Source organism: Bos indicus, chromosome 11 (assembly GCF_029378745.1).
Source record: "Bos indicus isolate NIAB-ARS_2022 breed Sahiwal x Tharparkar chromosome 11, NIAB-ARS_B.indTharparkar_mat_pri_1.0, whole genome shotgun sequence".
NCBI lineage: Eukaryota > Metazoa > Chordata > Mammalia > Artiodactyla > Bovidae > Bos > Bos indicus.
The window spans coordinates 80,831,617-80,846,777 of record NC_091770.1 but is presented as its reverse complement, the minus strand read 5'-3'; the positions used below and the strand labels follow the sequence as shown (position 1 = coordinate 80,846,777).

Here is a 15,161-nt window from a genome sequence, read left to right as displayed (position 1 = left end):
GGTCACAAATAGTCAACCACGACTGAGCACATCCTTCAAATGGACTTCCAGGTGGCATTAGTGGCAAAGAAGCCACCTGCCAATGTAGGAAAAATAAGAGATGTGGATTTGATCCCTGGGTCAGAAAGATCCCCTAGAGAAGGGCATGGCAACCCACTCCAGTATTCTTGCCTGGAGGATCCCATGGACAGAGGAGCCTGGTGGGCTATAGTCCCATAGGGTGGCAAAGAGTTGGCCATGACCAGATCGAGTTGGCAGGCATGCACGCATCCTTTAAATAGAGCATTTTACTTCTATCAAGTCACGTTCGTCTGAGAATTTCCAAGTTCTCTGTATTTAAGTCCCACCAACATGAGTTAAAGTAGTTTTAGAAATACTGTAGAGATAACATGGTAAGAGCAAATGGTTCTCAGAGGGGAAAGGCCACCAACTGAAGAGTCAGAAGACTTGCACGTCTCTGCCACGACTGGTAGACAGTTGGATGCATCCGTCGCCCCTTGGAGTATCTCCTTACTCTGCAGGCAAGGAGGGGCTCAAACCACTGATGCTCCAGGCTGCTCCTAGCCCTGTGCCTAAGGATGTGCGGGTGACATCGGTGCCCCGGCCTGTACTTCTCTCTCACAGCTCCCTGCCATTCGGAGATAAGGGCCATGGCTCTTCCCCACTGCGACTTGGCAGCACAACCTGGAACACAATCTGTTGGACAGAAGGGGGTGATTATTAATGAACGCATTTCCTCTGTGACCTCACCGGACTAAGCGAGGCTCTGACACTGCCAGAGGCGGCCCGTTTCCTTTCACAGAAATCGCTGCTCAGAAACACATAGCATGGTCAGAGGCAAGACCCAGGGGGAAGTGAAAAATAAGACTCAGAAAAGTGGGCAGTGGCTTGAACAACTCCCAGATGAAAGGTTACTAGCTATTAATCAGCTCACATTCTGTTCAGTGGGTGAGCAAGGAATTGGATGGAAGCTTCAGTCAACAGTTGAGGCTTCATCAGGACTGTGGACTCCTCAGATGACTTTCCTCTGTCAGGTTGGGTATGAAGCACTTTTACTAACAGGAAAGAAGCAGAGGAAATAGGACCACAGTAGAACTGTCCGTGTGTGACTATGTGTGGTCTTCCGTTTGGTGGCACTTGTGGTCAAAAACCCACCTGCCAATTTAGGAGACTTAAAAAGATGGGGGTTCAATCCCTGGGTCTGAAAGACCCTCTAGCGGAGGAAGTGGCAACCCACTCCAGCATAATTACCTGGGAAATCCCTTGGACAGAGGAGCCTTGTGGGCTATAGTCCATAGGGTCGCAAAGAGTCAGACATGACTGAAGAAACTTAGCACACATGCATGCACGCACGCATGCACGTACTTCTGTTTATGCACACCAGGCCTGGTGTAGGTGTCAAGGTTAGAGTGACACCTTGGTGTCTAGACCTGAATCCTGAAATGTTGGCCTCTGCCTCTTCTGGAATAGCCCAGTTTCCTGGGTCCTATGCTGAGGGTAATAATAGCTACTGTTTGTTGAACGCCTGTTGTGTGGAAGGCACTGGTGGAAGGAATTCAGCGTGTTATCTCATTAATTCTCATAACAGCTCAGTGAACCAATGTCATCATGTCCATTTGACAAATGAGGAAACCGAGGCTCCAGCGGGCAAGTAACTTGTCAAAAGTCACACACCTTGTGTGCAGCAGGAGCTTCATTTGATCCCAGGTCTGACTCCAGCACACATGCCCCGCCCCCCACCACTAAACTAAGTCCAAGTGCAAAATAAAAGAGGCACGTGGTGTGATAGAAAGAGTAGGGAACCCGCAAAATGAGGTCGAAGGGGAAACTGGGTCTGAGTAGAAACTTTCCCAAGGTCGTAGCCCAGCACCTGGTCATGGGATGTGGCTTCTGTCTACGTGGCATTTCCAGGTGTTCAGGAAGTGTTGTCTGTGTAGAGAACATGAGGGGGAAGATGGCAGTTGAATCTGACCCTTAAGGGCTTATAAGGCCACTTGATTCCTCGCAGATCAGAGTCCCTGAGCACCTGGCCACCTAGTTACCAGATGGGTTCAGTTTGGAACCACCTAGTCAGATCCAAGGGCTAATGTCCACTGGCAGCTCCTGTCCTGGGGTCAGGGTGGGCTGTCCCATCCAGCTGGTTCTCCAGGGCCCCTGCAGCTCTCAGACCCTCAGTTGTAGAAGGACAACTCAGGTGGCAACTTGACTGGGGGCAGCAGACACGGGCCTGGGGAGGAGTCCACTGTCCACACCTCGGTCATGGGATGCTCTTCCAAATCCTGCAGGGTCTAGACCCTTGGCCCATCTTAGCGCCCGAGGATCACTGGCCTGGACATTGCAGCAGCCTCAAATCTTATTGTCAAGGCTTGGTAGCCAGGGCGCCGCTAGAGCCTGTTACTAACTTGCTGTAGTCCCCGGGTTTAAGTCCCCTGACCTCCCAGGCTGCCTCTAGAAAGCAAAGGGATTGAGTCGGACGGTGGATCCCTGGGGCCCTCTTGTGCTTTCACCTTCGTGTGCGCATTTATTATTCTTTCTGGAATAGAACTCCTGTCACTTGCCCTAACAGTGCCTCTGCCACTGCCATGAAATGGAAATGAGGAAATGTTTTTCCTCATTTATGACAAATCAAATAAGTACTCTTGCCTTATTTTGAGTCCTCAAGGATGTAATCTCTGCCCCCTGCCTGTTTCATGCTTGTGGGCTAGGACTTGTGCTGTCATCCCAGGAGGTTCCCAGTTAGAAGTAAGGTCAGCAGAGAATGCCCCAAGAAAGCCTGTCTCTTCCTTTCTGAAGCTGCTCTGGTCCCCAGAGGTGGCATGAAATGCCAGCCTATGATCAGCACTCTCCTTACCCCCTGGGAAATGCTGCTGGGGACTTGTAAGTACTTGGCTTTCAGGAGATGAAAATGAGAAGAACAGAAAGAACCAGAAGGACACATTTGCCTTTGTAAGAAAAGAAAACCCCACACAATGTACTGGGAAACTTTGAGGCTTATTCTTCAGGGCTGTTTTAACAGTCTCTGGAAACTAGCAACCTAATGTCATTTGTTTATGGGATCCAAGAGGGGTGGTAATGGGGATTGTTTCAACATCCTGGCTCGGAGAAAAACACGCCTCCTGGCCGATGGACTGTGTGTGTTTGGCATGAGGACAGCGTGCTGCGGGGCTGAGAGGGTGGGGGCACCCAGTTAGGTAAGGAGAGTCGGGGTTCTCATCATGGTCATGCCATCAGTTGTCCGTGTGATCCTGGAGGAACTTTAAATGCACCAACCTACAACCAGGGAGCTTAAAACAGAATAACCCAGAGGCAGGTCTTTACAAGCTTTGATCTTCTCTGGTTGTGTGATTTTTAAAACCTTAATGCTAGTCCCTGGACCTTGAAACCACATCAAGGATGCCAGATGGAAGGCGTGAGGGATTAGAGACATCAGGGTTATGTCTGTGCTGCTGTGGGCATTTTCTACCTTGATTTTTGTTCGTATTTTTCATCAGTGATTCCCAAATTGACTGAGAACCATATTTACCTGAGTTGCTTGTTCAAAGTACAAGCTTCCTTCTAAGTGAGGGTCTCTTGAAGCTGTATTTGTAACAAAATAACCAAGGATGATTCTTGTACATAGGCAACTTAGGGACACATTGCCTAAGAATTTTCACCTGGGGACCAGTCACAGGTAAAATTGCCTGATGGGAATTTGTCTCTGTGTCCTTTGTGCTCCCTGGCTTTCAGCTGTGACCATTCATCTCACCAAGCCCCACATTCCAAGAGGTGTCTATTTCATCCCGTTCTGAGCCCTTCAAGGCTGGAACCATGTCTTCTTTTCTACATTCCACTGTGCCCAGCACAGGGCCTTTTTCACAGATGATGCCTATAACGTCCACTGAACTGAGTTGCCCAGAGAGTTTCTATCTGCCTCAGTTAACCAGACCATTAGTCATTATTGATACAAATCCATGCCTTTAGGGACAAGGAGGAGAGGAGAATTTGTAGAGACGTACCACAGAGAAGACAGCATGAAAACTGAGCCTTGCAGAAGGAGTAAGATTGGGCAGGTGGTAAGAACAAGAAAGGGGAATCCAGGCAGAAGTTTAAGCGTGAGCAAAGCCAGGCTCCTCCAATTATTTCTACGTTCAGGTAAGGATCCCATGGCCCAGAAAGAAAGCCAGATGTAGCCTTTGGAGGCAAGCCAATTGGAAGTCTTTAACTTGTACTTTCGTACTTACCAAACTTAGGTTGCAAATCAGGGATCAGTGGGGTCGGAAGGACCTTAAAGATTATCTTGTGCAACTCATTCACTTTTCACTCATTCAGATCTGGCCCAGGTTACCTGACACTAGAACCACCTTAACTCCATTCAAGACTCCTTCCATACCGGGCACTGTTGTATTCCTTAGGCCTCCCACCTGAGCCCCTAAAGAGCTTTCGTCCTCCAATCTGAACTCAATTTCCAGGACTATTTCCCTATCAATGGTGCTCACCCTGCTGTCCACCTGCATGTGTGGTGGCACCATCCCCAGCTCAGCCCCCCAGTCTTTACATGAGCCTCACCAAGACTCAGACAGGCTGATGCCCAGGCTCCTGGGAGAAGCCAGGCGTGCCATTCTGGGTGCCTCAATGCACACAGCAAGCCTTGGTGTGACCTGAGAAGCTGGGCTTAGATGTCAGAGTAGGCAGGGGATAGGTTCAGGGCAATACACACACACACAAACATACATACACCATACAAAAATATATTTAATTTGAATCCTCTTCAAGACCGAAAGGGTCTGTGGAGGAAAGAGGGTCATGGGAGCTTTCCAGGCCTTCTGGGGGGTCTCTTTCCCCTTCTAGGAAGTTTCCTAGTTCTCTCCTTAGAGCATTCTTGCACGTGTCGCCTCTTCCGTACTAGAAACCTGTTATCCAGACAGGGTAGGAAATGGATGAGAAGTGGCCAAATGCAAGACAGGAAGACCAGTTAAGAGGTGGTTGCAGTATCCAAGTAAGAGATGACAGTCTGGAAATCAGTGGGGTTTGAGACAACCCATTTACTCTGTACTTGTGGCTCAGCTAGTAAAGAATCCGCCTGCAATGCGGGAGACCTGGGTTTGATCCCTGGGTTGGGAAGATCTCCTGGAGAAGGGAAAGGCAGTGTTCTGGCCTGGAGAATTCCATGGACTGTATAGTCCATGGGGTCGCAAAGAGTCAGACAGGACGGAGCCACTTTCACTTTTCAAGCTTTCTACTAGCTCTGGAGCTAAGGTAAATTACTTCATCTTTCTGAGGAGCTTCAAACTCCTCACTAATAAAAGGGATGATAATTATCTCTTCCTAACAGCATTGTTTGGAGAAGGCAATGGCAACCCACTCCAGTACTCTTGCCTGGAAAATCCCATGGATGGAGGAGCCTGGAAGGCTACAGTCCATGGGGTTGCTGAGGGTCGGGCATGACTGAGCAACTTCACTTTCACTTTTCACTTTCATGCATTGGAGAAGGAAATGGCAACCCACTCCAGTGTTCTTGCTTGGAGAATCCCAAAGACGGGGGAGCCTGGTGGGCTGCCGTCTATGGGGTCGCACAGAGTCGGATACGACTGAAGCAACTTAGCAGCAGCAGCAGCAACAGCATTGTTATATGGGTAAATATTGTTACACAAAAGCCTTTTGCAAGCTGTAGTGTATAAATATGTGGTCTTTTCTGGCTATCAATTGCACTTTGGTGCCTTGCCCACGGGTCTGTTCCTGGTGGTTTTCTCTTGCCCATCAGAACCCTTCCATCAGTCCCATTTTGTGCCTAGTGCCAAATCTCTCTCTATGATAACTCAAACCGTAAGGAGTGATTTGATTTGGGGCTGGGCTGCCCTTTATCTTATAGCCTGGAGCCCTAGCCTAAAAATAATACACTCCTGTTTCTGTTCCCTCACTTCTTAGGTAACAGACTCTCAAATACCGACTGGCTTTCAGGGAAAGAATCCACAGAGCCAACATGCCCTGACTCCTTAGAGACAAGCCACATGGAAGTCCGTGACTCGTATTTTCGTACTTCAAAAACTTATGTTGCAATCAGTGAACGGTGGGGTTAAAAGGACCTTAAAGATTATCTTGTCCAACTCACTCATTTTTCAGTTGGAGAAGCTGAGCAACAGAGGAGGAAAAGATCTTGCCCAAGATCAGGATTTAACTGGAAACAGGGCGAGGATAAATACTCCCCATTATGTCATGGAAGCTTTAGGGAACATGTTAAGCTTTACTGTCATTTTTACCCTTCCTTTCATCCCAGTCTCATAATGAAGACTACTTGGCCCACATCATTGCAACTCCAGTATGGTTGTTGTTATTCAGTGGCTAAGTCATGTCCAGCTCTTTCAGACCCTATGAACTGCAGCTCACCATGCTTCCCTGTCCAGGCTATCTCCTGGAGTTTGCTCAAACTAATGCCCATTGAGTTGGTGATGCCATCCAACCATCTCATCCTCTGTTGTCGCCTTCTTCTTCTGCTCTCAATCTTTCCCAGCATCAGGGTCTTTTCCAGTGAGTCAGCTCTTTGTATCATGTGGCCAAAGTATTGGAGCTTCAGCTTTAGCATCAGTCCTTCCAATGAATATTCAGGATTGATTTCCTCTAGGATTGACGGGTTGGATCTCCTTGCAGTCCAAAGGACTCAAGATTCTTCTCCAGCACCACAATTCGAAAGCATCAATTCTTTGGTGCTCAGCCTTGTTCATGGTCCAACTCTCACATCCAAACATGACTACTGGAAAAACCGTATAACTTAGCACCACATTTGTACCTCATACCGAGGATGCTAAGACAAAGGCACAGGCCCTGCTTCAAGCTATGCACAATGTAATGATGAAGACAGACAAGGAAACAATCTCTTAGAAGGGCAGTCTCTTTTCTATACAGTTAAATGAAATATTCCTCCCATCTGCCATCTGCACCCTATGTTTATACTTATGGTTGCACTAACTTTCCTCATGTATAGATTATTATGAGGTTGATTTTCCCAGAAAGAAACATACCAAATCCCATAACTTAATGAAAACCAGTGACCAGCTCCTTTATAGTGGCTCATGTATCCTTCATTCATTCCCTCAAAAAATATTTGTTGAGCATCTGGTATGAGGTACCAGGCTGCAAAGATAAAAAAAAAAAAAAAAAAAAAAAAGCAGTCCTCTCAAGCAACTAACAATCCAGTAGAGAAATAATGATCATGGAAGCTTTTATAAGGGAAGGGAGATGCCTAGGACAAAAGAAAGTCCTATGGAAAGCCTTGGAAAGTCCACAAAGATTTCACAGACAAGGAGGTATGTGAAACTGAGACTACCTAAAGAAGTATGCTGAGCAGACAAAGGAGGATGAAATTCCAGGAAAAGAAACAGCACATGCCAACCATGAATGTGTGGAAGCATGCAAGTTCTGGGACCTGTAACAGTTGATTATTGCTGGCATGCAAAATGAAAAGACAGGTTGGCAGAAAGTGAGTTTATGAATAGGCAGGACTGTGCCATGTCAGCAAGCTGGGGCTACATCCTGTAGACAATGGAGAGCTGCTGAGGGTTTTAGGGAGAAGATCAGATGTTGAGGTTTGCACTTCAGAAATGCCATCAAGCAGCCATGCAGAAGCCAGGCTACAGTTAGAGAACACAGTGAGGATTACTAATCCAGGCAAAACCTAAGAAGGGCAGTGGCAGGCTGCTCAGATCCAGGCCAGAACTTGATTTTCTATATGAGTCACTCATTTCCTGGCACACCTGAGTGATGATACTGACGATGACCCATAACCAGGTTGCATGAGGTTATGTATTTGAGTCTCCAAAACTGTGATTCATGGTGCTAATGGTGTTCCCCTTATGTATAAGAGGCCATCCTCTCCTGGGTCAACTGAACAGTTTAAGGCATCACAGTGATCCTTGGAGAATGCAAGTTTCCTAGCTCAAGAGAGAAGCTGACACACTGTTGACCTTCTAATGGCCCTTGGGAGAGGAGGTTTTTAATAATGCTTAATCCATTTTCCCATCATTCACATAAACTCACTTCTGAGATTGTGGTTTTGGCAAATCTAACAGGCTTTTCCAAACAAGAGCCTGGCAAAGTGATTGCTCTCTCATCCCTTCTTTCAGCACCAAAGGACTGATTCAGCCTCTCAAACCTTCCTGCTTCTGCTCCTGTTCCTTCTGCTGAAATATCTTCGGACCACCTATCTCTGGGTAGTTGTGCACTGATATCTTCCTTACAGTTCCAGGTTCAAATTCTAGCTCTGGTTGTATGACTTGTACAAGAAAGCCACTCTAATCACTTGCTCAGTTGTCATGGGGCTAGAGGTCAAGTTTATGAAGTGTTCAACATACTGTCTACCCCCCAGCCACTGTCAGGGTTCAGTAGCTATTATTAGGTGAGATTCTAGTTCAAAAATGACAATTTGTACTTCTCTACTGAAAAGAGCAAAGAGAAGTAGTGAAAGGTTGGGTAATACATCTTTTGATTATCAAGAAAACCCTGAATTACAGTTTTCTTACCCAGATTAATTAAATCTGACACCTGAGTACCCACTTGATTTCCATACCCAGCTGTGGAATCCCACAGAAACTTATAATTAAGAGACAGTTGCTAATAAGAGACTTGGAACTTGAAATTAAGAGCGAAAATAAGTAGAGAAACTCCGGAGGTCATTGTTGCTGATCCTCAGGTCCTTTTCTCAAACAGAAGCATTTGAAAGCAAATGGCCATCTTAACAGCACTGTTTTACCGTGTATTCTTCCCAAGAGGAAATCTCCTGAAAGCAGCAAGAGTGGTTTGGTTTCATTACAATGAAAGAATTGTGCAGTGTTAGGGCAGGCTACTGACAATAGGTGTGGAATCTGTTTTAGAAGAAAGTAATAAAAAATAATAACAACAAGGTATGTGGTAAGATTACCCCTCTTGGGCTATTGCAAGTGTGGGCCTGCTGAAGGCCTGGTAGAGAATCTGTCTCCAGCACGTAAAAGGGCTAGGTCTGCTTGGGTAAATTCTTCTAAACCTATCTCCTCTAACAGTACTTTAAAGATCTTGTGATACCTTTCTTGTTCTGGTGACCCCTCGTATTTTCAAGTCTAACTTGATTTTTAAATCACCCTGTGGTTAATTTGTTTTGTTTTCATTCCGTTTTGTTACAAAACAACAACATTAAAGGGGAAAAGCTTAAATCATCTTTAATTTTCCTTCACTAATTTTGGAATAATTTTTGGTCTTTGTTTACCTACTTATTTCTTAATTAGCCATCACAGTAAATCTGAAAGAGTTTTTTAGTTTTTCTTTTTTTAATGTGTGCTTTATTGGGAAAGAAATTGACGATAAAGCAGATAATTAATATTTCTCTAAGCAGCACACAAGATAAATGGCTGGCCAAATCAGGGATAACTCTAAACCTATGCTCTGCCCACCTACACTTGAGAGTGATGTTGGTCACACAACCTGGCCCATGATTGATATATTTTATATTTTATTTTATGCACTTATTTTTACTTACTAGCAGTAATAATAAAATAATGAAATTATATCAACTGAAATTCACTAACCAATCTTAAAAAAAAAGCCACCCAGAGGTTGTCAACACTGAAGGCAATGTTGTAGGAAGTCTCTGAAGATGAAAAGAGAAATAGAGAGCTAATGTGACCAGTAAAAATGAGCTGTTTCCATTTGAAAAAGAAAAAACAGCAGAAACTTTAGAATTAGAACAACCACCATTGCTGATCATGTTTTCAAAGCCATTTTTTGATGATTTGCCGATAAAGCCTTCTTATTGTTCTTGTCAATAGCCCCACTTAGTAACCCTGCAAACTAAATGCAGAATTAGGTATCTGGGCAGTAAGTGCTAAGGAATCATAATTCATAAAATGAGATTATAAACAGTTTCCATATACTTTACCTGAATAGCATAAAAGGAGATGATTGGCTTTCCTTGTGGGAGTCAATGTGTGTAAAAGATGACACATGACGAAGGAAGATAAAGTCAGTAGCCTTTTGAGAAATCTTTTTCATGCGTCTCTTTTCTAGAATATCAAATAGAAGGAAACAGATTTGGGAAGACTGATCAGACACGCTAGAGGGACTTCCAACCAAGGGACTGCTCAGAACTCTAGCTTGGCTCCTAATCAAGCTTGAAATGATCACAGGCACAGCACTAATTGCATTAATTTGCTTTTCTTCAGGCAGAATGGGGAAACAGAATAGCAAACTGGCCCCTGAAGTGATGGAGGACCTGGTGAAGAGCACAGAGTTTAATGAGCATGAACTCAAGCAGTGGTACAAAGGATTTCTCAAGGACTGTCCAAGCGGGAGACTGAATCTCGAGGAATTTCAGCAGCTCTATGTGAAGGTAAGTTGTTTTTCAACCTTTTTAAAAAATTTTTCAGGCCAGAAAACCTTGTCTTCATCAACTATAGCTTCACATGGGATTATAACTCCAAGTAGCCAGTTTGTTTCAACTCTAGTGGTTTTCCACCCCAAAAGAAAAATGGTCATTTTTTTTTTAAATGTAAAGGAATGTGTTTTGTTCCAGAGATAAGTCAAGAAATTTCTGAACAAGAAGAGTAATTGTTCAATCAAAACACCAAACAGAGTTCAGACTTTGACAGCATCTGGTAAAGAAGAGTAAAAATTCCAGATAATAGTGTTTCTTGATGATTATGGACAAGCAACTAATTGCATCATTTGGCTTGTTAAAGGTATCTACACGTTTCTCCGGCTCCCCTGGTAGCTTAGCTGGTAAAGAATCTGCTTGCAATGCAGGAGACCCCGGTTTGATTTCTGGGTTCAGAAGATCCCCTGGAGGAGGGCATGGCAACCCACTCCAGTATTCTTGCCTGGAGGATCCCCATGGACAGAGGAGCTTGGCGGGCTGCAGTCCCTGAGGTCGCAAAGAGTTGGACATGACTAAGTGACTAAGCCCTGCATAGCACACCTCAGTCAAAGAGGAAGTGCATGGGAGGGCTTTTGCAACAAAGGTTCCTTTATATGCAGATAAGAAAAATATATAGATCCCCAAAGCTTTGAATTTAAAAGGAAGTAGGGAGTTCTGATGTATATTAAGGTCAGCATGGATGGTCATCTACATTTTATCAAGTTCTAAAATATGAATTCTTCCCAGCATTTTCTACTGTTTAGAAGTTAAAATTCCCCCATTGTTGTTTAGTGACTAAATCGGGTCCAACTCTTTTGCAACCCCGTGGACTGTTGCCTGCTAGTCTCCTCTGTCCTTGGGATTTCCCAGGCAAGAATACTGGAGAGGGTTGCCATTTCTTTCTCTAGGGGATTTTCCCAGCTCAGGGATCCAACTTGTGTCTCCCGCATTGGCAGGCAGATTCTTCACCACTGAGCCACCACAGAAGCCAAGGACATTAGATAAAACCGTTCCATGAAAGGTATTTGTACCGCAGTGATGTTTCAGTTTTGCTGAATTTATCAGTTGTATCGGTTCTAGATTTGGCATGATCTAAGACATTCCTTTTTCTTTATACTTGGATAATCTGTGGCTTGTGGAAGAAATGCATTGTTTTTCTTTTAATTTTTTCTGACTAGAATACCAAATATATAATAGTGCTCTTATCATTTAAATGCAGGAATACCAATTTGAGCAATATGATCCGTCCACGTGCATGTATGTGTGTTGGGATGATTATATAAAATATTAAACATTGTCATTCTCTCCTGAAGTTGAACATCTCACATAGCCTTTGCTCCAGCAATACCATCCTGTGCATATAAAAAAGGTATATATAAGAATGCTCATAGCTGCACCGTTCACAATAGCAAAACTGGGAAACAACCCAAATGCCCATCAAAAGGAGAGTGGAAAATAAACTGTGGTATACTCACACAGTCATCCAAACAGTGGAACTTCAGCAACACTGAAACATTAAGTGCTAAAAGTCAGTCTCAAAATACTTTAAATTAAACACAGATCAGATAAAAATATATTTTATAGAACCACAAATAAAAGCAATAAAATCACACAAAAAAGAAAGCAAGAGAGTGATGAAGACAGGATTAAAACCGATGGTTGCCTCCCATGCATAAGAGGCAAAGGGTGAGACGGAAGTTTAGCCACGTGGTTAGATACAGATTGTGTCAAAGTCTTAGCCACTGCTTTGGGGGCTGGGTTTGCAGGTACTTATTAAATTACTAATTTTATTCATGCAATAAGCACGGATCACTAGTAAATGTCAAGAATCCATGATTATCATGAATCCAATGCTGACCCCCGAGAGCTCGAGGTATCTATAAAATTCTCTCCTTGCATGTGCGTAAAAAGGACAAAAAGTGGCAGGTGTGCATGTTATAAGATCACTGTGACATTTCTAAGAGGAGCTGAGCCATTGGTTTTAGTGTGTAGAGATCTTCTATATGGAAGCACTGAGAAATGCATTTATCATTGACATAAATAGACATAAACTGCTTTTGCACAGAAGTGGGATGGTCATTTTCCTAAATTTTTATACCACTCTCCATAGCTTTCAAAGTCACATCTTCTATCATTTTATTACCCAGGAGTGAGCCTGTGCCTCCACATTGTCTTCCCTCAGCCCCAAGGAAAGTACAAATAAATGAGATTTGTCAAAGCCACTTTCCTCTGAGGAAAGGTCATGCAGGCTGTCACTCTGTGTTTAAGAGAGCTGTGTGTACCACGTTTCTCACTATTTGTTTACAGTGAGAGCGATTTTGCCTTTGAAGAAATAGTTCAAATGCAGGAAATGAAGTATTTTATTTACATGCTGGAGGGACTCCACACGGAAAATAAAATCCACCTCAAGATAAGGGAGGAGCGTGTATAAACATTAAAAATCCCTCAGCGTTTTATGGTACAACTGATGTACATGACCAACATCAGCCCCCGTTTCTACCTTCCCCAGTCCACCTCAGAGTAGACTTTTTTCCAAGAAGGTGAAGTTTTATCCTGGTAGATGGAGTTTAGATTCTTGGCAGACTCTTAACAACCGTATTTAAACTCAGCCACTGCTCTGGTTATCAAATAGTCAGAAAGTAGGCAAAGTCTTCCTCTCCTTTGAGAGTTGTCCAAGGACAAAATACAAAGAAGAATCACAGAGGAAGTATGCCACTTCCTTCCACAGGGAAAAAGAATAAAAGAAAGAAAGACAGGTCTGATAGGTTAGAGGGGAGAGTAACAGAGAAAGATGTGGTTTATGTAATGAAGGCCCAGGAGAAGGGCTGGGAAGAAAACTCTTCCTTTAATGCTGCTTAAAAGTACAAATGTTCACCAAGGCAGTCTTCATCTTGGTGAATAGGCATTTTTCAGTAGTCCCTTCTGTCTCAGGCTGAACGGTGAGACATCCTGGAATCCAGCTGAGCGAACAAAGCGGCCGGTGGCCTCTGCCCTCTATCTGTGAGGTCAGCCTGGTACATTTACTGTTACTGACCTGACCCCGTTTAGGCTTCAGGAGAGTCACCTCACTGCTGTAGCATCAGCTGTGAGGAGAGCGTGGGGTGGAGCAGGATAACCAGAGAGGCCCCCGCCCCCGCCACCCCCTGCAAGGCCGGGAACCACAAACCCTCAACTTCAAAAGACTTTGTATGCAAAATATAAAGAAATTCCATCCAGTCTCTCTTTAGAACTGTCCAAAACTGAAGTTCAGAAAACATAGATAATTTTCCCAGTGTCACAAGAAGACTGGCGATCAGGACAGACATTAAAGATAGGGTACCCTGACCCAACTGAAGTTCAGAAAATGTAGATTATTTTCCCAGTGTCACAAGAAGACTGGCGATCAGGACAGACATTAAAGATGGGGTACCCTGACCCACCCAGCAGCACACGGCCCTGCCTGTCCCCTGGATTCTCTTGGCAGCCTCTCATCACCCTCCCTCCAAGCCCCTCCACCGTACAACCTGCTGGAGTGAGCCTTGAAAAACACGGGGCTGGGCATGGTCCTTCCTGGTTTGTGGCTGGTGGTAACCGAACCAGGCTCATTTGCCTGACGCATGGCAAGCCAAACGCTGAGATGGTGAGGTTTGTGGCAGGGAAAGAGCTGACTCAAGACAGCCAGCCAAGGAGCTGATGGACAAAACAGCCAGGAGAAGGAGTCTCAGATCCACTGCCTTGAAGGCAAAGGGCATGACATATTTATATATAAAGAAGCGAGGTTGTCTGAGGCCTGGGGCAAGGTGATGCGAGTAGAGAAAAGGTGAATTATCAGCATTCAGTGCAGATGTGTCCGGGTTACATGCTTCTTCATGGGATGCATGTTCAAAAATGGAGGTGCTTTAGCAAGATCTGAGGATGGATGTTTTGGCCCTCTGACATCAAAAAGTCACTCATCAGACAACTGTGCAGGCCCAGTTTTAGTGTCAGCGGTCCCTACCTGCTTTAGTCAGCCTGACTAGACAGGAGTTGATGCCAAGCTGGAAAACAGCTTAAGTGCCTGTTGTTCCTATAGTGATCCATAGTCAGAGGAGTTATCTATAGGAGTGGTTAAGAAGTGTTGTGATATTATTACCTCGCTATGTGAAACTTGGAGGGAATGCAATTAAAGAAAAAAAAAAAACTAAACCAAGCTTAATCAATAAAGGCAGGTTACAAGCAGGGTTTTTTTGTTTGTTTTTTTAACAATCTGTTCCCTTATCTGCTGTTCTGTGGAAGTCAAGGATTTCTGTTAACCCTATGGGGCACAGTTTTGCAGGTTTCATTCATCAGTCCTGTAGAGCAGGAGTCCCCAGTCTCTAGGATTTAATGCCTGATGATCTGCGGTGGAGCTGACGTAATAATAATAGAAAGTATTAATAACAGAAAGAAAGTGCACAATAAATGTAATGCACTTAAATCGTCCTAAAATAATCCCACCCCGCCCAGTCCATGGAAAAATTGTCTTCCACAAAAACTGTCACTGGTGCCAAAAAAGTTGGGGACCACTGTTATAGAGGACAGTCAGCTCACTTCCATTAACATAAAACCTGGTGGCTAGCACAGGGCCTGCCACAGAGCAAGCATCAGTGTTTGGTGAGTGACCTATAAATAATAAACACTGGCTGTGTATCTTCTTTTTGGGAAGCCTTGTGGTGGAGGCATAGAGAAGCAGCTAAAGGATAGTCCTGCCTGCTCTTCAGGAACTCAGAAGCTAATTGTAGAGACACAGTTAACCACAAGCCAAGGCAGAATGACACTGATGCATGTTGTTGGGGCACAAGCGGAAGGT

General features: G+C 44.4%; 1 protein-coding gene across 1 annotated transcript in view; it reads left to right on the top strand.

Annotated features, from left to right (window-relative positions):
• Positions 1 to 15,161, top strand: part of VSNL1 (visinin like 1) — a 120,800-nt gene that overhangs the window by 40,032 nt on the left and 65,607 nt on the right. Inside the window, exon 2 of the mRNA XM_019970671.2 lies at positions 10,164 to 10,330. Within this exon, the coding sequence (XP_019826230.1) occupies positions 10,169 to 10,330 (162 nt within the window). The 5' untranslated portion in view covers positions 10,164 to 10,168. The remainder of the gene's footprint in view (positions 1 to 10,163; positions 10,331 to 15,161) is intronic.